Source organism: Corvus cornix, chromosome 9, assembly GCF_000738735.6.
Source record: "Corvus cornix cornix isolate S_Up_H32 chromosome 9, ASM73873v5, whole genome shotgun sequence".
Classification (NCBI taxonomy): Eukaryota; Metazoa; Chordata; class Aves; order Passeriformes; family Corvidae; genus Corvus; species Corvus cornix.
In genome coordinates, this window is record NC_046339.1 from 24,785,797 (window position 1) to 24,811,267 (window position 25,471).

General features: G+C 47.3%; 1 protein-coding gene across 1 annotated transcript; it reads left to right on the top strand.

Moving 5' to 3' along the window:
* Positions 1–23,906, top strand: PCCB (propionyl-CoA carboxylase subunit beta). Its single transcript, XM_039556959.1, has 15 exons — positions 1–187; positions 1,835–1,954; positions 4,212–4,280; positions 5,381–5,437; positions 7,512–7,625; positions 8,971–9,081; positions 9,387–9,495; positions 10,392–10,512; positions 14,741–14,822; positions 16,323–16,446; positions 17,717–17,824; positions 21,333–21,433; positions 22,589–22,687; positions 22,888–22,981; positions 23,634–23,906. The coding sequence occupies exons 1-15, from the start codon at positions 29–31 to the stop codon at positions 23,753–23,755; spliced, it is 1,590 nt and encodes a 529-aa protein (XP_039412893.1). The 5' UTR covers positions 1–28; the 3' UTR covers positions 23,756–23,906.
* The last annotated feature ends 1,565 nt before the right edge of the window (positions 23,907–25,471 follow it).

Here is a 25,471-nt window from a genome sequence, read left to right on the forward strand (position 1 = left end):
GCAGGCGCCGCTGCCGCAGCGCGGGGACATGGCGGCTGTGCGGGTGCTGCGGCGGCTGGCGGGGCTGTGCCGGGGCCGCGCCGCCTCGGGGGCCCGCCCGCCCCCCGTGCCCCAGCGCATCGAGGAGAAGCGCCGCGCCGCGCTGCTCGGCGGCGGCCAGGCCCGCATCGACGCCCAGCACAAGCGGGTGAGCCCAGCGCAGGCGGACGGCGGGGACAAAGCCCCGTCCCGCTGCCGCCGGGCGCACGCTCGCCGGGGAGGGCAGGCCAGATACGGCGGGGCTCCGTTCGGCGCTGGGGGCTCGCGGCTTCGCGTGGCAGCTGCAGACGCCCCTTTGCGGGAAGCTTTGCTCAAGCAGCGCTAAAGACTGCATTGTTTGTTACTCTGGGTCGAAAAAAGAACAATTGCTTTACTAAGTCCTTTACCTCAGAAAGGTCACCGAGATTGTCTGTAATATGTATGAGAGGTAGAGTAGACAGAAGTTGCAACTTCTGCCTGTCAGTGTGATGGTAAGTTAGTTTTAGGTTGCTTAACACTTCTGAGCACAGCTTCATCTTTACACCGCTGTTGCAGATTTAAGCTGATCTCTGAGATGAGAGCAAAAAGTTAGAAGAATGGAAATAAGGCAGAGGAAAAGACAGGTGGGAGGGATGACAACAGGTGGGTTTTTAGTGTCCTGCCTCTATTGTTCAGCATGTAGGCAGTGCTGATGGGGGTGACAGCAGAGGTTTCCTGTTTCTGTTTATTGCTTCTTGCTGGGATGCCTTTTCGGTGTGGTGCAAGGCCCTGGTGGTACCACGGTGGCTTGTAGGCATCAAGGAAGTGGGAATGGCGATTCCCGTGAAGGCTCCCTCTGTGATCAGTCTGCCCATCAGCAGTGTCCTTCCCCAGTTATACAACACCTGAAGAGAGTTCAGTCTCGCTGGGTTACATTCAGGACACTGACACACCAGTATACAAGCACTGCTGCATGTCTAGGGCCTTGAACAGCTTATGTTTTATATAAGCTAAAATGGCTTACCTTAGGCTTTCCTGCATTTGCTGCTTTTCATGAGGTTTTTGGCCTACTGCTCAGATGTTTTGTAGAGAAGCTGACCTGTGTTCTAATGTCATGTTGATGCAAGGTCACATCATCCCCTAAAGGAGACAACCCAGGTGCTCTGCCCTTTGCAGGCAGATGCTTACCTGGGTTGGAAATAACAGATTTGTTTGGTACGTTAAGATATAAAGGACTTTCCAGTCATTTATTACTGCATAGCACTGAGCAAGGGACATGCATATCTGGTCAATTGTGTTCTTGGCCCTTACCCTAGTTTTGCCCATACCAGTGTCCAGCAGGAAAAAAACCAGAAGGATTTTGTCAGAAGATCCCTGCAGGCTGTCACACTTCCTCTTCCCTCTTATTTACTGCAGTCAAACACTGAGTGCGGTGAATTGAACCCTGAGCAGTTGGGGAGGACTGGTTTAGCTGTGGAAGAGTTCCCTGGTTAAGAGTAGAACAAAGGCCTTAATAGCAGCATTTAAATGCGTGGGCAAAAATAGCTGTGATGCCTTTATATCCTGTTGAAAAGTCTCTGAGATTGTTTCCTTTCTCCTGTGGTAGTGCTGTTCCAACAGTCAGCCTTCTTTTCAGAGTCTGGCTTGCATTATGTTTGTTTTTGAGGAGGATAATCACTACATAGGCTATTTCCAGCTTTGGGGGCCTGCAGTTGCTTAATGGACCCAATGTAGCGGATCAAGTGAGGTTTTGTTTGATTAAACTGTATCTGCTGGGGGTCAGCAAACAGCCAGAACCACCTGATGGCTTTGTTAATTGTTGCTTGCTCTGTTTCAGGGAAAGCTGACAGCAAGGGAACGAATTCTGCTGCTGTTGGACCCTGACAGTTTTGATGAATATGACATGTTTGTGGAACACAGATGTACTGACTTTGGGATGGACTCTAGTAAGAATAAGGTAGTTTTATTTCATGTAACTCTTGTTTCATTGTCCTCTGCTGTACAGCCAGCCCACTGGTTGAAAATTCACATGTAATTTCTTCTATTTGTTCCCTTTTTATGTATACTTTTGCTTTGTAAATTTGCTCTAACTACTCTCAATTTCCATTTCACAACTTAGAGAGCTTTCTGTTGTCTAAATTTGATACTTTTTTTATAAGGTCACCTGTTTGGTTCAAATACCTTCCTGGGAATTGTCTTAGATTTGTGTTTTAAACAGTAGAGGAGGCTGCAGAGCTTTGTTGGTGCAACTTTGTCAATCAGATCAGATATGAGGAACAAATCAGGGTAGATACTTCTGCCTTCCTTCAGGTAGGATTAGAGTTACGGGATGAAATAACTCTAATCCATATTTATGCCTGCCAAACTACAGTCATAGAATCCTTTAGGGCCTTACAACCTGATCTGGATGTTTGGAAGTCCCAGCATTTGTACTGTTCTGTTAGCCAGTTGCACCCTGCTTGCTAAGGCTCTTTCTGGATACATGGCCAGGTATCCTAAACCAGCATGGTACAGGGAGTTACACACACACAGGGAAAATCCATGGCTCCCCAAAGTCTCTCCCCATAACGTTGATGCCTGATAATGAGCTACCTGGGAAAAGTGTTCTGTTGTGGTGTGGTGGAAGGGACCAGTGAGCTGCTGGGACGTCAGTGGCTGGTGCAGATGTGCCTGTTCACTGTGAATCTTCCTGTAGCCAAAGGCTGTTTGCTGTGGGTTGTGGTGTAGGGTGAGGAGCTGCTCTGTGTGTGCCCTGTGCTGCACACAGTGGCTACAGCTTCTGTTTGTGCAGTTCTTAAACCAGGTCATTGGGTTTCAGTCCTTCAGGTTGTAGGACTGCAGCCTGTGGATGAGGGAGGGGACAGCAGGGTTCCAGCAGAGCTGCTGGGAATGGCAAAGGTGAAGGATTTGTTTGTTGTGTCACACAGGAGGCTGATGACGCTTGGTGCTGCGAAGGAGGTTGTGTTAGACCTCCTCCCCTCTCAGGGAACAGCAGAGCAATCATCTTTTTTCCTCTAATTTTTTACTCTGTTCCCCAGCAATCTCAAATAACTGCTGTGTTGCCTCTCATTGACCTACTCCATGCTGCATCCCACACCATTGGTAACAAACTGCTGTTTCTGAAAATAGGGGGAGCAGGAGAGTCCTGAGTGTGACAAGAGGGTTAATTTTTTCCCTTGTGCTTCAGAATTCACCCTTCAGTGAGCTGCAGATTGTGTTTACAGAGCACAGTTTCACCACAGATGACCTAACTGTGGCCACTGAGCTGGAATATTAGTTTAGCATGGAATTTCTCAGAGTCCCTGGAACTTTCTGAGGGTAGGGTAGGACTTGTGCTGACATCCAGGCCTCTCTGGGGCTGCTGGGGCTTTTGGGAGTCACCTGCATGTGGCAATGGCTGAAGTACAGGTGTGTGCTGCTGTCCTGTGTGCACAGCCTGAGAAAAGGCCCTGGATGGGTGTGACCTTCCTCACAACAGCCCACCTGTGCATAAATGGCCCTGGGAGTAGGCCCTGCACCACACTCTTCCCTTTTTCCTTTCCTTTTTTTTTTTTCTTTTTTTATACCTAACAACAAAAAGCACTTCAATGCCTGAAATTCCTTTCTTTACTGACAGCCCAGTAAAGTTCCTTTTCTACTGTTGTCTTGAAAAACTTCTATATATTTTCTTTACTAGAAAGTGATACAGTATAGATTAAGCACATTTTAAGACTTACAAGCTCCATTTCCTTGTGCAGTTCTTTCTTCCCTTATTTACAGGGTGAAAAATGGGACAGGTCAAGTTCAAGCATTTGAGGTGACTGTAATTTTTTTTTTTGACCAGTCCAGGGTTGTTTTTTTATCCTGTATCAACACTTCAGAGGTTTGTGCACGCTGTCCATTCTTTCCAAAACATTAGCTAGTCCTGATAAAAGGTACATCCTGTCTCTGAGGGCATGATTTGCCTTAACTCCTGATGTACTAAATTTGAAGGAAATTGCTAAGTTCACTGATCTTTAATACATAATGAATATGTGATATTACCTCTAGTTTTCCTTTTCAGGGCTGGGGAAAATCTTTGTGGAGCCCGCACTGCAAACATGGAAGATGAGACCTCCCAGGAAATCAGTCTTTGCTTTGTCTTAGTAGGAGTTTGTGGAAATTTTAGTGGACATCATTGTTGCTTTGATTTTTCTGTCTGTTATTTTCAATGAATTCATCTGTTTTTCATGCAGTATCCTGGTGACAGTGTGGTGACTGGTCGTGGACGGATTAATGGGAGACTAGCTTATGTTTTCAGTCAGGTAAAGTTTTACTTGTTTTTAAATAATGTGAACTTACCCTTCGAAATAAGTTCACGATAGTTCAGTGTGGCCATGCAGCAACGTACCTGTGGGAGGAAGCAGGGCAAGGCAAGAAGAAGCAAAAAAGCTTGTGATAGGATATAAATAGATAAATATACTTTTTATGTCAAAACATACTTTTTATATTAAAATAAAAGTATTTTGGAGGAAACATCTTAGGAAGAGACTTATCTTGGTTACTCATAACACTGTGAAAAGAAGGCTTTCTTTCAGACCCTTAGAAAGTGCTGCTCTGTTCTGGGCCACAAAGTAGCCTTTGTTCCATTGCTCTCATGGCCAAAGTGGCTGTTGCTGTGTTACCTTGGAGCAAGGCGTACACTCTGCCTTTTTTGTCTTGGATGTGTGCTCCTTCCAAGGAGAGACACACTCTTACATGGGCCTGAGCATAAGAGAGGAGCCAAACGCAAACCTTCATTTTAGAACACAACCAGTGGGCAGTTTTTGTATTAGTAGGATTTAAGAGTGCCCTTTCATGGTACGCCCCTCCCTTTTTATATTTAAAGACCTTTTTCCCTCCAAATTGAGCTGCCTCCTGAGATGCTGAACCTTTTCGGTTCAACTGTTACTCATAGCTGTGCTGTCTCTGTCCACACAGTTTTTGGGGCTTCTTTGGGAGCAAGGCTCGGTGGGAATGCAGCAGGGAAACGCTGCAGGAGTTGGCTCTGGGCTCTGTTTGTGCCAGTAGGTGTCAATGTCCCCTCTTTTTCTGGATCAGTCCCAGGGCCTCATGTTGCCTGTTAGAGATCTTTCTCCTTAGGCCTTTTGGCTGACATAGTCCCTACAGCACCCCTGGAAGAATAATAACTCTTGGACATAACTCATGAGTCTAGAATGGTGACATGTCAAGGTCTATATTTCCCCTTGTAAAGGAGGCTTGGATTGAGCTGGCATGGTCTGCAGGCTGCACTGAGGGAGTCAGTTGTTTTGAAGCAGCATACCAAATATAGAGCACTGTAGGATTATATTATTTACTGGCAATAATTGACAACATTTTACTGAAATTGTTCTCTCCCTAATCTGAAAATTTGCTTTACCTTCAGGATTTTACTGTATTTGGAGGCAGTTTATCTGGAGCTCATGCCCAGAAGATCTGCAAGGTAATATGGCACAGGAGAAAACAAAAAAAAATTGTCAGCATCCCTTTTTCAGTCTGTTGTGATAAGGACTTTGGAGAAAATGTTTGGTGACTGACTTTAGTGGGCTCTGGCACATGCCGTGCCTGAGAGAGGTACCTCACACTTTTTGAGTGTGAGAGAGTTTTTCCAGGTAATATACACTTTGTTACATGAAGTTGTGTTTTCTACTCTACTACAAAGGATGAGAGACTTGCCAAGAACAAATATAAATTAACTACTCATTGTCCACTGGAGAAATGAGGAATGAATTCTGAGAAACTTTTTCCTCTATAAACAGTGTGCTGTGAAAGTGTGTAATATTTAAAAAAAACCAAATGTAACAAGTAAACAGCCTGAAGATAAACAGTTTTACAACTTGGAGGTCACCTTGATCCTGAGAGTTTCTCTTATCACACACTTGTGGCTATTTATTCCTGTTTGTCTGCTTGTCTTGCTGGAAGAGTTTTTGAATCGCAGGACTGGGGAGACAAGAACTCTTTCATGCATGAGTGTCGAGTGGTGTGAGCTGGGAAATCTTCCTGAATTTCCTTGCCATGGAATCAGAAACAAGATTTTTGGTGCACAAGGCCTTTTATGCTGTAGAAATAACTACTCTTTGGCATAGGCTCCTCAGGACTGAGCGGGTATAAAACTAGAAAATGTGAAGACTTTGCACTAGATAACAAATATTTGGTTTTACCAAGTCTTGATATTGGGAAGGACTTGAATTAGCCTTTCACACTGGAGCTTTATGGTGTCTGTACTGGGGAGGGATGGAATGGCACTGGAATGATGGGATGCTTTCTGGTGGGTTTTCTTTGATCTCTTCTTTTTAAAGCAGCAGGGAAAGTGCTGATCACAGAACTAAAAAAAAGTGGGTCCTTCCTGGTTGGTGCTGTTCTTGGTGGGCTCCAAAGTTGGAAGGCTCTGGGGGCATCAGTTGCTTTGGGGCTCAGTCTTCGATGTGCATTTTAGGAAGAACTTGGAAAAGCCTTGGGAAAGCAAGTCCATGTATAAGTCCCTGGAAAACAGCGGAATGTGTCAGTGAATTCTAGGACTGTACAGAGGTAGTTACACCAGCTCCTGTTTGGGCTGGAGTTCTGGGTCTCATGAGATACCACTGACTTGAGTGGCACCAAGTGTGGTTTCTGTGTTTTTAGGCAATATAAAATTGAAGGGTGATGCTACAAGCACTCTGAAAGATGGGACTGGAACTGTAAAATACTTGGCAAGTTAAAGATTGTCTGAAATAATCTTATAACAATGATTGAAAGGGCAGGGAAAAGCAACTTGAAAATTCAAAATGGGGATTAACTGATGTTTTACAAAAAATTATTTGGAAGATATAGCAGATCTTGGTGTTTAAACAGATCTTAACATAATGTGCCAGTGCTGTAGTGTTACGAAAATGGCAAACATTTTACTGGAATTCAACAATCAGGAATATTTTGTGCAAGGAATGTAAGGAATTCAGTCCTCCTACTTAAGCCTCTGTCGTAGTATTGTGTATGATCGTGAGGCAAGTAACTAAAATGATCAGAGCCCTAGAAACAGGATGTGGGACTGAATTGATGGTGCTTAGCCTAGAAACATGAAGAGGAGTATGAAGAATGAAGGGGGATTTGAGGTACTTGAATGTTCACAAAGGTAAAGGCCAAGAGTAGCTAATTGCTCTCCCTCGCTGCTTTGTATCAAGAGAAATGTAATGTTTAAATTTCTGGAGGAAAGATTTAATTTGGTCTTCCCAAAGAAGTTCTAAGAAGGGTAATCAAGCATTAGAATGTACAGCTTAGAGAGATTCCACAGCCACCACTGCAACAAACTTTGAAGAGCAGATGAGACATATGTGAGAGGTTGTTTGAGGGGCAGTTGAGGCCTCTTATGAACAGGGAGAAATTGTCCCTCTCCTGTGACCGTGTCACTCCCACTGCATTATCCAAAGCCACTGCTGAGTGTGGAGATGCACGGCTGGGAAGGCAGATTTTTTTTTAGGGGGTGTACATTTCGGGGTTTAGCTTAGCTGGGTCAACACTGAGGAGTTTGTGTTCATCACTAGATCATGGATCAAGCTGCCATGGTTGGAGCACCCGTGATTGGGCTGAATGACTCCGGAGGAGCCCGAATCCAGGAGGGAGTGGAGTCCTTGGCAGGCTATGCAGACATATTTTTGGTGAGTAGGCTGCTGGATGGACAGGGATCTTGGCATCCACAAAGGTGGGCAAAACATGCAAGTGGGTGTTTGTAAGTAAATGTTAAGGTTATCATTCTCTTTCAGCCAATGGATAAAGCAGCGCGTGAAACTCAGAGCTTGGTTCTTTTCTTGGCTTTGGGCAAATGACCCATGTCTTAAACATGGGTGATGCTGAGCTTTGTAAGGCTCTGTGATCCAATGTGTAGTGAGAATGAAAGAACAGGCAATTTGCTTAATTGGAAGAAAACCCCAAGCAACTACTTAACTTCTTGGTTTACACCTAAATTTTCAATTGTCTGTGTTGGGATGTAATTTCTCTTAGCATTTATCAGTTTGAGACAGGTGGGCACACCATAGTTCAGTGGTTTTTTTGGTTGTAATGCACTGTCAGCTTCCTGTGTCTCTTCTGTAATACAGATATGTTACCAATTTCACACAGCAGTTATTTTCAATAGGGTTGGTAAAAGGCGAAGGATTTCCACCGCAGGAAGAGGGACTTAAAGTAAATTAAACACTGTGCACTGAAAGGAAACTTGAAAAGCTCCGATCAGAAGCAGTGAAGTGCCTGTCCTGTCAAGATGGGGGTTAGGGGGGAAAATAGAGTTTTGGGGCAGGGGGGAAAGAAGGCATGCAAGCCAGAGAGGTTTCTGTTCAAAGAAGTGTGTGGGTCAGTGTTAACCTTACCGGTTGGGGATGTTGATTGCACTGGTGAAAGTTTTATGTTCCTAGAGGATTTTTGTGGTTAATGCAAGAATTTTTCCCCTAGGCACACTGCTGCTCATTTTTTCACAGAAATGACATTATTTTGTATGCCTGCTGAAATACTTTGCATCAAAGTGCGTGCACAGAACACTGTCTTTTCAGTAGGAAAGCAGGTGGGATGTCAGGTCAGTCAGATGCTGACAGGTTTTGGGGTGGTGCAGTCTAGGAGGAACAGTTACAGAAGCTGTCGTGACCCAGTTGAGCACCAAGCACTGTACCTCTGAGCACAGTGTACCTACACATTGAAATGTCAGGGACATCCACCCCTTCCCACTCCAGGCTCAGTGCAGTTTTTGCCCCTGCAGCATCTGTTGAGGTGGCTCCTGTTACCTTCTTTGCAGTCGTTGCGTAGTATAGGAAATCAATGTATGGGAACAGAAAGGAGAAGCACAGAAATAACAAACTCATTTTGGTTCCATTTGCATCAGGACATTCTCTCCAGATACTTGTCTGCCAGTAGATAAAACAGTCCTGTTTGTGGTGGTGAATTCTTGCAGAATCTGGGCGCAGATTTAAGACGCACTTCTTTGGTAAAACCAGATTTGGTTTTTTCCTATTGCAGAGAAATGTTTTGTGTTCTGGGGTCGTTCCCCAAATCTCCCTCATCATGGGTCCTTGTGCTGGTGGAGCCGTGTATTCTCCTGCCTTAACTGATTTCACATTCATGGTGAAGGTAAGGGTGTGTCCTGAGCTGCTGCTGGTGACATTGATCACACACTAAGTGACCACATGGGAATGGATATTTTCTGAGATGATCTGCTTTGGATTCTTATTTTGCACGAAAAGTTGAAAAAAACTTTCCCAAATAACTTGTGGACAATTGCATTTTCAGTGAATTTTTAATGCAATGCAGCCTTTTAAAGAAATTTCTCCCCTGTTCTTATTTTGGGGGAGGTCTCTAGAGGCTGTGGCTGTCCCTTAGGTGCTTCTGCAGCTTGGCTCTGGCGCTCACTGTTTCTGCTTTTCCCCTTCCCCCAGGACACATCCTACCTATTCATCACCGGGCCTGACGTGGTGAAGTCTGTCACCAATGAAGATGTCACCCAGGAGCAGCTCGGGGGTGCAAAGACACACACTGCAGTGTCTGGTGAGAGCTGGGGGCTTTACTGAACGTGCTGATTGTGCTCAAAGCAAACGGCTAAACAGCCCCTTGGCCAATGCAGATGAGTCTAAGGGACAAAGCTCTGCCTAAGCACAGGACCTGACTCTGCGTATGCCCTCCTGCAGCTCCTGTTCAGTAACAGAACACAGAGGAGGCAAAGTGGGAATGTGGGAGAGTTCTGGGATTTGGAAGAGAAAGTATCAAACCCACAAAAGGTGCTAGAAGTGGGAAGACTGTCAGGGGGCAGGGCTTAACAAAGTCAGCCTGGGGTGGGGTTTTTTGTTTGTTGTCCAGACATTTGCATGGGTTGAAAGAGTCTCAGTAGTCCCTTGTTTGCTCACTAACGTGATTGATTGAACTGCTTAACTATAAACCAAGTGACAGTGTGAGAGGAAGCACTTATTTTTCCCTTTTTTTCCCTCTGGGAAAAAGTCTGTGAGTCATGAATCTTCTCAAGACTCAAATGACTGTGGGATCTCAAATTATGTGTGAACAGAGCTGATGATGAACCAAAACCACACACACAGATGCTGCCCAGATCCAGCCCTTACAAAAGGCACTTGTAGTCCAACACTTGGGTGCAGCACAGTAACCTCACCAGAGTTCCAGAAGGCTGGGGTCCAGCTTAGGGCTGTGTCAGCTGATAAACCACTTCACATTATTTTAAATATGAGGTCAACATTCCAGACCTGTTCTGGAGGAAGTCTGATACAGCACACATTTTCTAGATATTTTTAGCTGGTCAGATTTGGTGGCGTAAGATTCCTGATTGGTAATAGCTCAAGATTCTTGCTGTTGCTTCTTTCTGTCTTTATTGGTATATATTTGGAAAGGAAAGCTTGCACAATGATTTCCATACCTGCTTCACTGTGTCTGTGCAGGAGTTGCACACAGAGCCTTTGAGAATGACATCGATGCTCTGCTGAACCTGCGAGAGTTCTTTAATTATTTACCCCTGAGCAACCGGGATCCAGCTCCAGTCTGCGAGTGCCATGATCCCAGGTAAGGGGAGCCTGGCTCAGCTCGGTGCTCTCTGAGCACTGCATTTCATGGCTTCTCTGGCTTAAGGGGCGCAGAGAGGTGGGTGTTCTGTGCCTGGGGTCTTGGCAGACAGTTCTGCATTCTGGTATATGAATATGGGAAGTGTTCCAACATGCATGTCTTCACTGTTAGGTTTAATTCTGTTTTCTGAAAGGGCTGTAGTGCAGGCTGTGTGCAGAACATGGGGAAAAGCAATCTCTGTCCAGATGGGCTGCCCAGTCTCTTGGAACCAGTGAGAGAAGTAGGAAGTAGCACAGTGAGTGGCAGTGGGGAGAACTTGCCCTGTTCTGTCAGTTGTGTCTGTTGGATGAGTTCTGCTCATTAGGGTCAGAGGTGGGCAAGCAACAAGGAGGCAGAAAGCTTTGTGTGTTAGGTACTTGTCTCAGGCTCATTGTGGAGTTGGCAACATAATACAGAAAGGACTTGAGCCATTTCAAGAGGGAAAATATGGCAACTGTCTGGACTTTTATCAGAGAACTTTTCCAGGAGCTGGAGAGACAGCCAGAGAGCCAGCACAGGACACTGAGCAGAGAGCCTTGCTAGGACTGGAAGGCAGAGAATGTCAGTGGAGTAAAAGCATTTTGACCCAAGCTCCCGTTGCACTCCAAGTTCAGCCCTTTCCCTAGGGAACCCTCAAGAGGCTGTTGCACTCTCCCGCATGGGAGCGGTGCCTGAATCTGTTCCTTTCAGCTCCTCACATGTGTGTGATGTGTCTTGGGGCTCTTCATGTGTGAGGATTTTAACATGTGAGTCTGGAAGGTTATTTTCTCTTCATCCCTCACTGTGCTTTTCAGTGTCTGTGTAACAGTTTGTTTTGGGAGGCGCTTTTGAATTGATTTTACAAATCACTGCGCTGGTCCCTGAGATACATTTTTCACTTTTTTTGAAAAACAAATTTGCCATTTTCTTTTAGAGAATGGCTACACAGGTCAGTTAATTACTAGTCCTAATTTTTTCTGAGGTGTTGATCTCTAGGAGTTCATTAAACTGTGCTGGTCTGATTCTGTTCTGTTCTCAACTGCTGTGGTTTGATAGTGATAAAACCAAAGCAAATCTCTTGTATTATTTGCTAAATTGGGGGATTATCTTTGAGGTTATCATGATCTTTGTAAGCATTCAACAGGTTGTACTGGGATAATTGCTCTCTACAGATTTGATTTTGGTATTTTAATTTCACTGTAGAGACAACAGTCCATTTTTAAAAATCAGTGTACTTTATAACAGGCAGTTTATTTGTGAGAAGCTGTCAGTTATGTTGTAGCTACTAAAGTATAAGAGATTTGTCTCCCTTAAGAAAAAAAGACCTAATCTTTTACAAGGCATGAGATACAGTATTAGAGGATCACATATAAGAACTTCAATTTAGTAGCCTTTATACATGTGAGGGCAGATCTCTGTTAAATTCGTCTGGTTTTACAGCAGCATCTCCAATACACCTCCCATTTATGGTCCTAATGCATCGATTGGTATTATTTCATCTGGACATACTGACATCTTAATAGATTCCTTTTGCTTGGGATTGATGTGTTTGATCCTTACAGCTGCTCCAGTCCCAGTCCATTCCTCTAGAGTAATTGCTTTCTTACTGCATCGTTTTCACACCCCAAAAAATTGCCACAAATGATGCAAATCAAATGTAACCTTACTTGTGCTTTCCTTGTGAAGTCCTCGGGCTGCTGGGGGTTGTTTGGTTGGTTTGTTTTTCCCTCTAGGTAGGTAAGTTCTTTTGGTGTTGAAAAACGTCAGCCTTGGTTGCTGAAGCTTGTGTTGGTGAGTGTTTGTTGTCAGTGGCCTGGGTTCCAAGGAGTTACAAGTTTGTTGCAGTACCCAGTTGTCCCTGGTGAGATGTCCCCTGCTTTTGGGATGTGTCTAGTGCATTGCATTTGCTGTATGGCACGGTGGGATTTTACCTCTCTTCCCTGTCTCTACAAACTTCTGGAGGAGGTTATTGCCAACTCTTGGTAACCAAGTGCAGTTTCACTTCTGCATTGAATGAAACCCCGTGTCCATCTGGTGAGGGTGTCTCCAGCCGTCACAGGCTTTAACAATGAGCAGCAGTTCTGTCCCACTAAGTGGGATCTGTAAGAAACACAGCTCTCCACCTCTTAAGCCCAGTGAGTGCAGCAACAAGCTCCAGATGTCTTGTGTCTGTAGACATTTGAAGGAGATTTTCAAACGTCGTATCCTGCATAATGTCTTCATTTTGCTGATGGCTATTTTAATGCTGTTAAAATTTCCTTCAGCACTGTGAATTTATGGGAGCAATAATTTTTCATTTTTCCACTTTCATCCTTTGGGGTACCACAGGTCACAGGACAGAGCTTGGAGCACATCTGTATCTACTTTACGGACAAGAAAGTTTAGAATAGTTTTTAGCTTGGGGTTTAGTATGTTAAAAGAAGTTTAATTTCTTCAGATTAAGGTTTTGTTATATCATTTTATGGAAGTGTTTGTATGCAATATTTGTATTCATATGGAAAAAGCACTTGAATTGTTGCAGTCAGCTTTGTTCTATGAATAGCTGTGTCTCTCCCCTTTCCTGCAAGGGGCTGTGCCTCCCTTGTCCCGGGTCTCTGAGGGAGCACAGAGGCAGGCATGGGGGCTGCACTTTCAACTTTTGTCTGATTTTGTCAAACCCCACATCACTTTCTTCAGTTTTAAATTGTGTGTCTAGAGCCTTGTGTCAAGTCATGACATTGTTAAAATAGTAATTCAGTAAGAACTTCACAGAAACACCATTTATAACAAATAGAGATTAGTCTTTTTATGGAATAGCACAAATATAATACTGCCTGAAACCTTCTCAGTGGTGACTCATAAAAATTGACTGCCCTGCACTGGGACTGTGAGTGAACCCTCAGACCCAGTGGGTGCCACTGCTGAGTGGGTCCCTAATGAGGGTAATGTGATCAGAGCTGGGGTACCTGATCCTGTCACTGCTGACGGCAGGGCAGCGTCTCTGTTATCGGAAAACTCCACGTGAAAATGTGTCACTCTTAGTGGAGAAACAGGAAAGAGTTTTCAAACACAGCCAGGGAAGGGAAGAAACAGAGTGTGGATATGTGTTCCCCTATGTTTTCCCCTCTCTCTGCCTGTTTGGGGACGGGGAAATGGGCACAGAAAGGTTTCCTGCAGCTCAGTGTGTTCAGAGGCCCGGGTGACAGCGTGGGCAGGGCAGGGTGAATGTGCCGTTCCTGAGATCGCGGTGTGTGACCGGGAGCCTCGGTCGGCCCCGGGAGAAGGGCTCTGCCTGGCCAGCGGTAGGGACCGGCCGCTGCTGCTGCTGCTGCTGCCGCCGGCCCTGACCTGCCGAGCGCTCCTGCCAGCAGCCCCCGTGTGCCCCGCAGCCCGGCCGTGCCCCGGCAGTGTCCCCGCAGCCGGCAGAGTCCCCGCAGCCCGGCCGTGTTCCCCGCAGCCGGCCGTGTCCCCCGCAGCCGGCAGTGTCCCCGCAGCCGGCAGTGTCCCCGCAGCCCGGCCGTGTCCCGGCCGTGTCCCCGCAGCCCGGCCGTGTTCCCCGCAGCCGGCCGTGTCCCCCGCAGCCCGGCCGTGTTCCCCGCAGCCGGCAGTGTCCCCGCAGCCCGGCCGTGTCCCCGCAGCCGGCAGTGTCCCCGCAGCCCGGCCGTGTCCCCCGCAGCCGGCAGTGTCCCCGCAGCCCGGCCGTGCCCCGGCCGTGTCCCCGCAGCCCGGCCGTGTCCCCGCAGCCCGGCCGTGTCCCGGCCGTGTCCCCGCAGCCCGGCCGTGCCCCGGCCGTGTCCCCGCAGCCCGGCCGTGTCCCCGCAGCCCGGCCGTGTCCCGGCCGTGTCCCCGCAGCCCGGCCGTGCCCCGGCCGTGTCCCCGCAGCCCGGCCGTGTCCCGGCCGTGTCCCCGCAGCCCGGCCGTGCCCCGGCCGTGTCCCCGCAGCCGGCTGTCCCGCGGGCCGGCAGTGCCCCCTGCAGCCCGTTCGCCTCCCGGCCGTGTCCCCGCAGCCCCGCCGGCCGTGCTGCCCAGCGCTTGCCAAGCACAGAGCCTGTGGAAGAGGGGTCTCCTTCAGGAGGCTGCTCAGGCTGCCCGTGGAGAAAACCGGTTCTTTTCCCCATGTTTGAGGAGGTTTCCGAAATCTCTGAGAGGTGGAAATGTTTACCCGATATTTTGCTCTTGGTGCTCACTTGGTCTGTCAATGTTGTTGCTCACACTTACTTGCTCTCCACAGTGACCGTCCGGTTCCAGAGCTGGACACCATTGTCCCAAGCGAGTCAACCAAAGCCTATGATATGCTGGATATCATACACTCCGTAAGTCTGACAGTGTTCAGATTAAAGATGCATATATTACATTCTGGGTCTAAATAATTGACAGAAACCAGTAGAATGGCACTGAAGATATAGATACTGTTATTTATTTATTTCAGCCTTTACAAGTGACTATTTCTACCTGTGTAGTAGTTGTGAATGGGCAATGAAAACTGCAGGGGAAAAAAAAATATTTTAGCAGAATCCCAGGATTTGTTTTCAGGATACATCTTATTCTGTATACACAACTATACAGATGAAAGATGCTGCAATTCAATTCTTTCTGGGGTCAGAACCCCCCTTGAGTTCTGTTGCTTGGTCCCTCCCTGCACCTTGGTGTTTCTGTCTTGGACTCTGGCACTTTTATATAAAACGGATAAAGCACCCAGAATGCAGAAATTTACCCTTTCCTGTTTATGCTAAGAGACAGTTATGTACATGCGCAGTACAAGAAAATAGATGTCTATTTTTTTTTTAATTACTAAGTTTGCAACTGGCAGCTGCATTTAGAGTCATTTTAGTGGCAAAAGCAAGCTCAGGGTATTTTTAATCCCTGGATTCTTCCACTGTGAATTTCAGCACTGTGTGTACTGAAAGTTAAGAGGTGGTATGTAAAAAAAATCATTAGGCGAATTAGGGAAAAACCCCAAGCCCTCCCACAGATTTTGGGAAGTATTAAGAAATCAAACCACTTTTATACTACTTACATTTTTCACAACTTTTTTGAGACTGAGGCTAATGAAATGACTGGCACACTGCAGTGTATGGGCACAGCTGCCATAAACAGATGGAACCAGGGAATCCTGCTGGAAGCCCAGGCAGCCATGTGTAGGTGTCGCTACTGCTCCATGGATAATTCTGATCTCCTGGAACGTGTGAGTTCTGATCGTGCCTCACGCACCAGGGCTGTCCCTTGGCAGGGCACACGCTGAGCTCCAGCCTGAGGGAAGTGCAGCCACATGGGTCTGTGGTTGCAGCTGGGTGCTGGCTGGGCACTGCATTCCCTGCGTTCCCTAGGGCACACCCAGCACTGACCCTGGGGCAGCAGGGCTCTGCTGGCCACTCCAAGAAAGGGCTCTGAGCTCGCCGAGAGAGAGATGATGTCAAATGTGTCACAGGGAGCTTCTGAGCTCCAGGAAGTACTGTTTTATCACTGGAAATCGGTCTGTAAGGCTGCTGCTAATTAAGATGTGAGAAAGAAGTTCTTAACATCTCGTTTGCATTTTGTTCTAAGCCAGGAAAAAAGGCTCCCCTCAGTCATAAAGGTGTTCCCTGATGGAACACTTAACTGACAGTTTTGGTAATAATGTAGGACTAGTTAATTCTTGCAATGAAGGCTGCAAAGACTAAAAAGTTTCCCTCCCTCTCTTTCCTTCAAAATTCTGCAAGTTCTGAACTGTTTTAAAAGTTGCAGTGCTAAGGTAACTGAGTTTGTGTTTGCCTGTGTATTTATGCACCTCTCTCTGGCCTCATACGGGCTCTGACTGCCTCTCCCCTTTGCAGATTGTGGATGAGAGGGAATTCTTCGAGATCATGCCGACCTATGCCAGGAACATTGTGGTTGGATTTGCCAGGATGAACGGACGGACCGTTGGGATCGTGGGCAACCAGCCCAAAGTAGCCTCAGGTTAGAGTCCAGTGTGAGACTCTTTAACAGTGCCTTGCCTCTGTCTCTTCCTCTGCATGCTGTGTAAGGTCAGAGCTGTTGGGTTGTGTGCTCCTCCACTCACTCTGTGGTTTTCCACCCCTTGCTTTGTCTTGAACCTCACTGTAATTCAGCTGTGAGCTGTGAAATGATCTGCAGACCATTTCTTTAGTGGCTCAACAAGGTGATCTTGCTCCCAGGCTGCATCCAGGCCAAGAGGAGCAGCGGCAGCACACAGTGGGGGTGGGGATGGGGTGGAAGAACACCACTTGTCTGGCAGCAGCCTGCAATTAACTGGGTTAATCATAGCATGGAAACCACACACTTCTTCCATGGCAGTAAAATCCCTAAAACTCATCTGTAGGGTGAGAGGGCTTTGTTATCTCACTGTAGCTGAACAGTGCAAAGCCTTCAGATGCACAAGTATGGAGCTCTTGACCTCACGTACAACATGCAGCTCCAGATAAGATCACCCTTTTTAACTGTCCAGGGACTTGGCTTTCTCTCCTTAACTCAGTGATTTCTGAAGTGACCTTCTCCAATTGGAACTTTCTAGTTTACTCCTTGTTTTCAATTCTTGTGTTGTTTTGTTTGGGAAAAACAGATGACCCAGTATGGTGCTTCATTTGTTACATCTCTACAAGATATGACTATGAAGATACTAGACAGAAGGTTTCAATATAAATTTAATCTTCGTTTAGTATTTTAAATTTTAACAGCTCTTTTTACTGTTTCATATAGAGGCTTTGATAAAAAATGTGTTTTGTTTTAATGTAGTTGTGCATAATACAATTCTAAATAGCACTGAAACAGAACAGAAACACTTTGCAGTGTGTCTACCAAAAATGCTGATCTTTCTCAAAATATTATTGGACTATTTTATTTCTGGGGTTTTTTAATGGAGAACTCTGTAACCTTTCAATATGACTGAGCTGAAAAATACTAATGAAGAGAAAGTTACAGGAAAAATATTTTAAATTACAAGAATGTAATTAAACTATTATGTTTTGGGATAGAAAGTCTTTGCACACAGGGGTCAGAAAAATGAAATGAGCCTTTGAGTGTAGCTTATTCTATGATCTTAGTTCTAAACCAGGAAAGCTTCATGGCATATAATCTCCACATTATCTACAGATAAGCTTTTCCTTTGTTTTAAGAAGACAATACAGCTAAAATAGTGGGATTTTGAGTTGCCTTGATTACTGCAGATCCCTGGTGTTACTAACACCTTCTTCTGTGTTCTTAACCTCAGGGTGCTTAGACATAAATTCTTCTGTGAAAGGAGCCCGCTTTGTTCGGTTCTGTGATGCCTTCAACATTCCCCTGATCACGTTTGTGGACGTCCCTGGGTTTCTGCCAGGTATGCCTTACCCTTAGAGTTCAGCGTGGTGCATGGTGGTGTTGGTGTTAAAAGCCCATTTCCAGAATGCTGAGAAGACTTTTGCTGCAGTAGACTTAAATAAACCAGGTTTTAAAATCCCACTTTTTGGGACAGAAACTCTGTAATCTAACTACAGTAGTCATCCAAAAGGAGAGAGAAATGTGCAAAGAATAGTAGGAAAATGAAATAGTGCCTAACTAACCAGTGTGTTCAGGAGTCACAAAGCTTTGCTGGAGTTACCTGAGGAGAGAGACAGGTCATGCAGTCAGGTAATGCTGCAGTCTCCAGCAGCCTGGTAGAGACACTGGGATTCCCAGTTTGCCAGGGCCAGGCTTGGGGATACCATGCTCTGGAAAGCTCTGTCCTACTGCCAAAAGCTGTGCCTGTGACCTGTGCAAGGAAACAACCTGCATTGCCTGGAGATGCTGCCCTTGTTGTACGTGGTGTGAAGTGACACTGACGGCTGTTTGATACCGAGCCTCCACGTCCCGGGAAATGCTGAGCTGTGTTCGTAGATGCTGTTTGATCTCCACAGCTCTTGCTGGGCAGGGTGGCAGCAGCAGGCCCTGCACAGGCTGTGCTGGGCCAGGGGAGGCAGCCCAGTGCTGACCCCAGCCCTCAGGACAGGGTGAGGGGAGAGCTGGCACCGCTGACTCTGGGCAGGGAGCAGTGGCAGCTGGGGGCTCCCGAGGATGTTCCACCCACATGTGCTGCAGTCCCTCAGCTGATCCTGGCACGTGTTGCTCTGCAGGCTCTGCTGCAGCAGGAGAACCTGCCTCCTCCACCTGCTGCAGCTGCTGCCCAGAGCAGGTGTTACAGCCCCATCACTCAGACCTAGGGCTACACCAAGGTTCTTATGCTCTGGGTAGACACAAAGGAGACAATCCCAGCCAAATATTCTCAAGAGGTAAAAAGCACTAAGGTTTACTGGCAAACTGTAGAAAATTAAGGAACATTGGCAAAAGAGTGAATGCAACGTAACATCACTTATCACAACATAGACCACTGAACACAGAAAACCTTTAAACCCATTCGATGTCACATTCTGTAAGAAGAGACTTAGAAGAAGAAAGGAGAAAAACAGAAAGACAGAAAAGGTATAGAAAAACAGCTACCCACTCCTGGGTTCCAGTGATGTAAAACTCCAAGGTGAAGGTAGGGTTAAAGGACAACGTGCTTGCCTCATGGTCAGGCTTCTTAAAGCTCTGGCCTATTCTGGGCCTTCCTCCCAGGTGGGACTTGCAGTCTCTCGGCCACTCAGAAAACACTGAGGGGCTGCCTTCAGTGTGCCATGGCTGACAGACACTGCAGGGCTGGGGGCAGGGCAGCACCTCACTCCACCCCCTGCTACACATTCGAAGCCCCCAAGATCTCTCCAAACGGATTCCCTTTTCCAGCCTCTAACGGGGGGACAGGGTGAAGCTCTGGGGGAAAAGGTGTTTTCATTGGCATTGATTTGGTTATACACAGCTCCCTCTGTGTCTCTTTGATGCCCCAAGACACTTCTCAGTGGAAAATGCCTGTGTTTAGAGGTCCATCAGTAAGGAAAAGGGATGTGATGAGCCTGCTTTCAGCACAGGCTCTCGGAGCAGGTAACATTAAAATGACCCATTACAAAACAGGGTAAGAGAGGACTATAAATGTTTTACAATCAAATCTAACATTAATACTGCTGTATAAACCACGGTTTACCTTGAGGCCTCTGCAGCTCTCAAAGCACCAGAATGTGACTATTCAGCATTCTAGTTCCTGCTTTAACACGATGGAGTTGGCACATTTTAACCAGGAGTTCCTCTCCTTTGTCCCCAGTGCAGGCTTAGCCTCCTCCTCTGATATGGGCCAGGCAGTGGCTTGGTGTAAGGGGACATTCCAGCAGTCCAGATTTGAGCAGTTGCTCAGAATTCAAGATGTATTTCCATATAGAAATAGTAGTGACTTGATATTGCACAACAGAATGTTGGTTTGAAAGCAGATAAACAGAAGAAAAATAAAAAAGATAAAGCTGAAGAGAGGAGACCTGAGGCTTGATTATGATCCAAAACTGCTGTGTTTTAAGGAACGTGGCAAGATTAACCCATTAGCATTAGAAATCTCAGATTAAGTAACAAATTCTGAGGGTGGCATCATCATCCCATCTCCCTGTTCAGTACAGAAGGAGAAAGCACCTGTCACTGGCTCACCAGGGTGTGCAAAACCTCTCCCAGCATCAGTGAACCAAACACTTGAGCAGCCCCAGTTTTCACAGGTGTGCACAGAGATGACATTTAAGGTGTTCATAACCTGTAACTGGATAAAAATACAGATTTAAAACAAGATTGGGACTGAATCTGTGGCCAGAAGAGAGTTGATGTTAACTGGTCATGGGTGTAAATTTACACATGGCAGTGTAAATACTTCAAACACCTGAATGATCTTACACTAGAAGCATTTTAAGTGACTGGCTGCTCTGTTCTAGGTGTGGATTAGAAACAGGCTGTGACTAGAAACGGGGTCTGAGAGTGCTCCCCAGCTCCTGGGTCTGGGCTGGGTGTCCCAGCTGGGCTCGGGCTGCTCCTTGGGGATGAACCCCCCCCAGCTGTTCTGATTCCTGCTGCAGGAATGGTCTGTGGGCTTGGCAGGGAAAGGCACGAACCAGAAGTGAAACTGCAGCTGAGAGCAGACATTTGTAAGCATAGGCAGAAATTTTCAGACACTCAACTTACACCTGAGGGGAAACATTAACGTTAAGCCAGCAAACACACTACAAATAGGTTCTTCAATTTCACAAAAGAATTTTTACTTACATTTAAAAAAAAAAAATCCATAGAAAACCCTCTTACAGTACTTGGGATCATCTCGTGCTAAAAGCTAAAGTCAGGAGGTGAATAAACTGCTAGAAAGTTATTGTAGAGTTATATCCAGTGGTCTGAAATTCACAGTCCTAAAAATAAGTTACAGGGGATTGCTGATTCCAAGTCCAGTCAGGTGAGCCTGTCTTTGGGACAGAAGGGTGTCGAGCATTCTGTCACATGGATGACTTGCATTCCTGTTTGCTGCCTGTGGCTATGCTCCAGAAGCACTTGCTGTGGGATTCACACTCTGTCTTTTAAGGTCCATCATCCTGGGCTGCCTTTGAAGGACAACTAGGGTAGGTCCTCAGTATGGTAGAGTAGCCAAGCTGCTTTCTGTGTGGTGTAGAAAAGGGGGCTTGGAAGAGCAGGTTTCTGGAGAAGTGACTCTAGGCTGTTTGCCACTGGAGTCTTGAAAATGCTCCAGCTGTAGTTTGTTCCTAGGAAGGTTCCATCTCCTGAGCTTTGCTTCTGTAACCTCCCATACAAACTGCTGCTGCTCTGATTTTTGAGTTGCTCAGTACCTTGCAGAGAACACTGCCTGGTATGACCTTCTTCAGGGTGTTAACATGGCCATGGTGGTGGTCAGGTTTGCTGCTGGTGAGGGATGATGGGGTTGTGGGAATTCCCTGGGGTGAAGCAGTTCCTTGTCTTTGCAGGCACGGCTCAGGAGTACGGGGGGATTATACGTCACGGTGCCAAGCTGCTGTTTGCCTTTGCAGAGGCCACTGTGCCTAAGATCACTGTCATCACCAGAAAGGTAGGCTGGTGGTCTTCCAGAGTTCCTCTTTCCACTAGTGGCAATTTTAATTAAACCTAGCTTTGTCTGCCTGTCCCACTGGTGCTTTCTAGCATTGTCCCGTCCTGTTCGTCCCATCTGGTAACACCTCTTTGTATAACATTATGAGAGGCCACTTCTTCTATTCCCAGACCATTACCTCAGTTCCTTCCTTCCTCTTGTCTCTGCACCCCTCTGGAACTTCCAGTTTCTGTTCCCTGCTTTCTCCCTGGAATGCCTTCACTCTCATCCCATGTCACCCAGCCTGTCTCACTAAGGACATGCCCTCTTTTTGCACCAATTCTGCTTTCTCCCTTCTTGCCTCCTGAGCCTCCCTCTGCAAACCCAGCACTGGCTGCCTCTGTCGTCTGCTGTGTCTGCAGGTTGAACACTCATGTGGCTTCTTTTCCTCCCAAGACTTCTGCTATGCTCTGCCTCATCTTCCTTTCTCCATAAGGTACCCAACACCCTACTGCCATAAGCTCTGGGGCTGGCTCCTTACAGCCTTAGCCTTCTCCTTGCTGCTCTGCCCCTCCTGCTCGTTTTTCTGATAGGCTTTTGGCTCATCATGGCAAAAATCAAAAAGAACTTTCTGTTCCTTTGCCTTCTGTGATTGTTCTGAGTATTTCCATGCAGTACTTGTCAATCCTGCAGCCTCGCTGCAGTGTTCAGTGCTGCCCTGACAGGGACTGCACTGCAGTTTGCTCTGCAGTCCTGCAGTATCTGTTCATCACTGCTGTCTGGAGCATTTCCAGTTCCAGAGTGGAGCACTGCAGAGCCCGAGTGCTGCACTCCCTGGCCACGAAATTCCAGAAGCACGCTGCCTGGTTGGTTTGTGTGCATGTGCAGGGTGCAGGTCGAGGCCTGCTGGTCTGGATACACACTGACCCCTCCCTGCCTGCCTTGCAGAATGGGCTTGGTTACCAGCAGCCCCCTTCCTTGCTCTTTTGGGGCTCTAGTTGAAGTGGTTCCTATTCCTAGGAGATTGCTGCAGCAAAGTGGAGATGCTCATGCTCTCCTTCAGGTAAAGTCCAGCCCCACCTGCTTGTCTCTGGACTAGAAAAGGCTGCAGGAGCAATGCAGGCTGTTGCTGCTGCGAGGCCACTCCTGGAGTGGATGTCCTGGTTTGTGTTCCAGGCCTATGGGGGTGCCTATGACGTGATGAGCTCCAAGCACTTACGAGGAGACGTGAATTACGCCTGGCCCACAGCTGAGGTGGCCGTGATGGGAGCCAAGGTGAGTCCAGGCCCCTCTCACTGTGGTGCTGCAGTGCCCTGCCAGCAGCACCAGTGCCCTGCCAGCAGCACCAGTGCCCTGCCAGTACCATGAGGTGTCCTGGTGCCACAGGCAGGGGGGATGCTTGGAGGGCACAGCTGTGAGGTGGGCAGGGCAGAGGGCTGAGGGACTGTCACTGACCCGAGCCCTTCTGTTCCCAGGGTGCTGTCCAGATCATCTTCAGAGGAAAGGAGACAGATGCAGAGGAGGAGTATGTGGTTAAGTTTGCAAACCCCTTCCCTGCTGCCATGAGAGGTATGGTTGTCTCCCACACCATGTCCCCTTTGGTTTGCCATTGCATGGAGATGAAGTTGTGCTATTGAGTAAACCTTTAACTAACAAGTAAGTTATTTAGGTAAGATACTTGTGTCTGAGTTAGAAAGGTGGTGCTTAACCACAGCCTGTGCATGTGGAGAACATCTAGACACAACATACATCTTCAGCTGCAAAGAGCCTGGTGAGAAGTGGGCACTGCTCTGAAAAGTGCATCTTCAGTTGTGTAGACAGTAGAAAATGTCTCAAAATTCAGCCTGTTCCTTTATAGCACAGGTGCTTTGACACTCTGTTATACAGCCCTAGATGCAAAGCACTGTGGCCTGAAGAAAGAGTAGGGTCCAGTTCAGTTATGTTCTCCAGAACTCTCAGGAGCAAGTTTTCCCATTGTTTTTACTTCCAGTTTTACAGCAGTAACTAAAAGGCAAGTTATATTCCAAATTTAAAAATGGGCTCAGGAATGTTTCCTTCTCAGGCTATTTTAAATTGAGTTAATTTGTAACTTGTGAATTTATTTATTCCAACCATTGTTTTGATTTTGCTAATTTATGTTACAGCCTAGATACAGAAGGCTGGGAGGCAAACACTTCATGGTTGGTCAGGCTGAGGTTTATTTTGCTGTCATCTTTTGCAGGGTTTGTTGATGACATCATCCAGCCTTCGACCACCCGCACACGCATCTGCCATGACCTCGACGTGCTGGCCAGTAAATCCCAGTCCAGTCCTTGGAAGAAACATGCCAACATCCCACTGTGAGGATGAGCAGGGGCTGCCCATGCTGGGAGAGAGACATCCTGAAGAAGAGTTCTGGTTAACTCTGGTTAATGGAGGTCTGCTTGGCAATAGAAATAATTCTTTTCATTTTGATTTTGCCAATAATCATCAATAAATCGTAGTATGTATTTAATTTGGGGGTCTGACCAGCTCACCTCTCTAAACCCTTTTTGGTGGTTAATACTCAACACACCCTGCCCTGCCTGCTGCAGGTGAGCTGTTACTAATTGCTCAAGGTCAAACATTCCATTGGCTCCCTCATCCCATAGGCCCTGGAGGTGGCTCAGGCAGGGCTGAGCCACCTCCCATGCTGGGAAGTTGGAGCCCTGTGGAGTTCAAGGGTATTCCATTGGCCACAGACCTGACTGCACTTCCTGCACCACTGGCTCAGAGAGGAAAATCATGAGCGTGGGTTCCAGTGCCCTGGAGACCAGGCCCTGCTGCTCCTGGACTCAGCTGTTCTGTTCCTGTTAGTCTGGCCTGTGGCAGCTTTTCCCTTCTGGCTGCAGCAGCACCGGGGCCCAGCTGGGTCTCAGAGCCCAGGGCAGAGGTGGGTGGCACAGGGGAGGCACAGCCAGCCCCCTCTTAAGGACAGCAGACAAAAAAGGGCAGTTTTGGTGGAACATGCAAATCCTCTTCCCTCAGCAGAGGCTGGAACAGAGACCTCCAGAGGCCCCTTCCAGCCTCGTCTCTCTGTGATTATTTGCCAGCCTTGCCAGGAACCGCTGCAGGAGGTGTTACTCTGACCAGCCCTGGGCCTGTGCTCACCTGCTCAGCAGAAGCTGCATTTTCCCTCCAGCCCCAAGGCAGTGAGGAACAGCCACTGTCACGTTTAGTGCTGCTGCACCAGCTGCCAGGCACAGGAGAGGCTGCAGTGACCTGGCTGCTGTGAGTAACTCACATTTATTGAGACAGAGCCTCCCTACCTGCACTGTAGCTGCTGCTGCTGCTCACTCCCCAGCATGAGCCTGAAGGAGGACAGAGGTGGGATGACCATGTCCCAGGCAGCTTCTCTTCCCAGGAAAGTGCAGTGAGTAGAGCTGTGGAGCTTGGAGCCGGTACCTGGGGGGGTAGAAGTAACAGCTAAACATCATCTGAAAGCACAATCTAAAAGGAGCATTTCAGGTAGGAGTCCCAGCTCCCCAGGTTTTTGGATGCATGGGAGGCAGCACCTCCAGGCTGCAGGCACCCTGGCTGTCCTGGCTGCTGCACATTTGGGGCCTGCATGACCCTACCTGTCTGTGCCTCAGCAGGAACAGGCTCTCGGGGCTGTCCAGGGAACAGAGCTGGCTGCAGCAGCAGGGAATGTAAACCAGAATGTTATGTGTTGGGTGTCACAGCCATGGGGGCAGTTCTTAGTTAACTGTGAGCAAACTGTAAGGGTTTGTAATGCCCAAGAAGATTCTCCAGAGGTAAAGCTGGTTTAGAGGCAGAAGCTGTGGTAAGTGAAGGGATACACATACAGTTCCTCAGCTTCTTCAGCCTGCCCAGTCAGGAGGAGACACTCCATGAGAAACCCACCTGTCACAACGAGGAAAATACAGCTCTGATAGTTGTTTCCTAACCTCAGTATTGCTACAGACTCCATCCTCTTTCCCATCCCTTGCCAGCACAAGAATTAGGCTTTAGATCCTCTCCATTTCCAAACAGGCAGTTGCTCTAGCAGGACATGCTGGAAACAGGCTCAAAAGCTGCTCT

What these genes read in the sequence shown, in the direction of transcription:
- PCCB (XM_039556959.1), top strand. Translation starts at nt 29, where the DNA reads ATGGCGGCTGTGCGGGTGCTGCGGCGGCTGGCGGGGCTGTGCCGGGGC. An exon ending in GACACACACTGCAGTGTCTG is followed by an intron (nt 9,496 to 10,391) that starts GTGAGAGCTGGG and finishes GTGTCTGTGCAG; the next exon opens with GAGTTGCACACAGAGCCTTT. An exon ending in TGCTGGATATCATACACTCC is followed by an intron (nt 14,823 to 16,322) that starts GTAAGTCTGACA and finishes TCCCCTTTGCAG; the next exon opens with ATTGTGGATGAGAGGGAATT.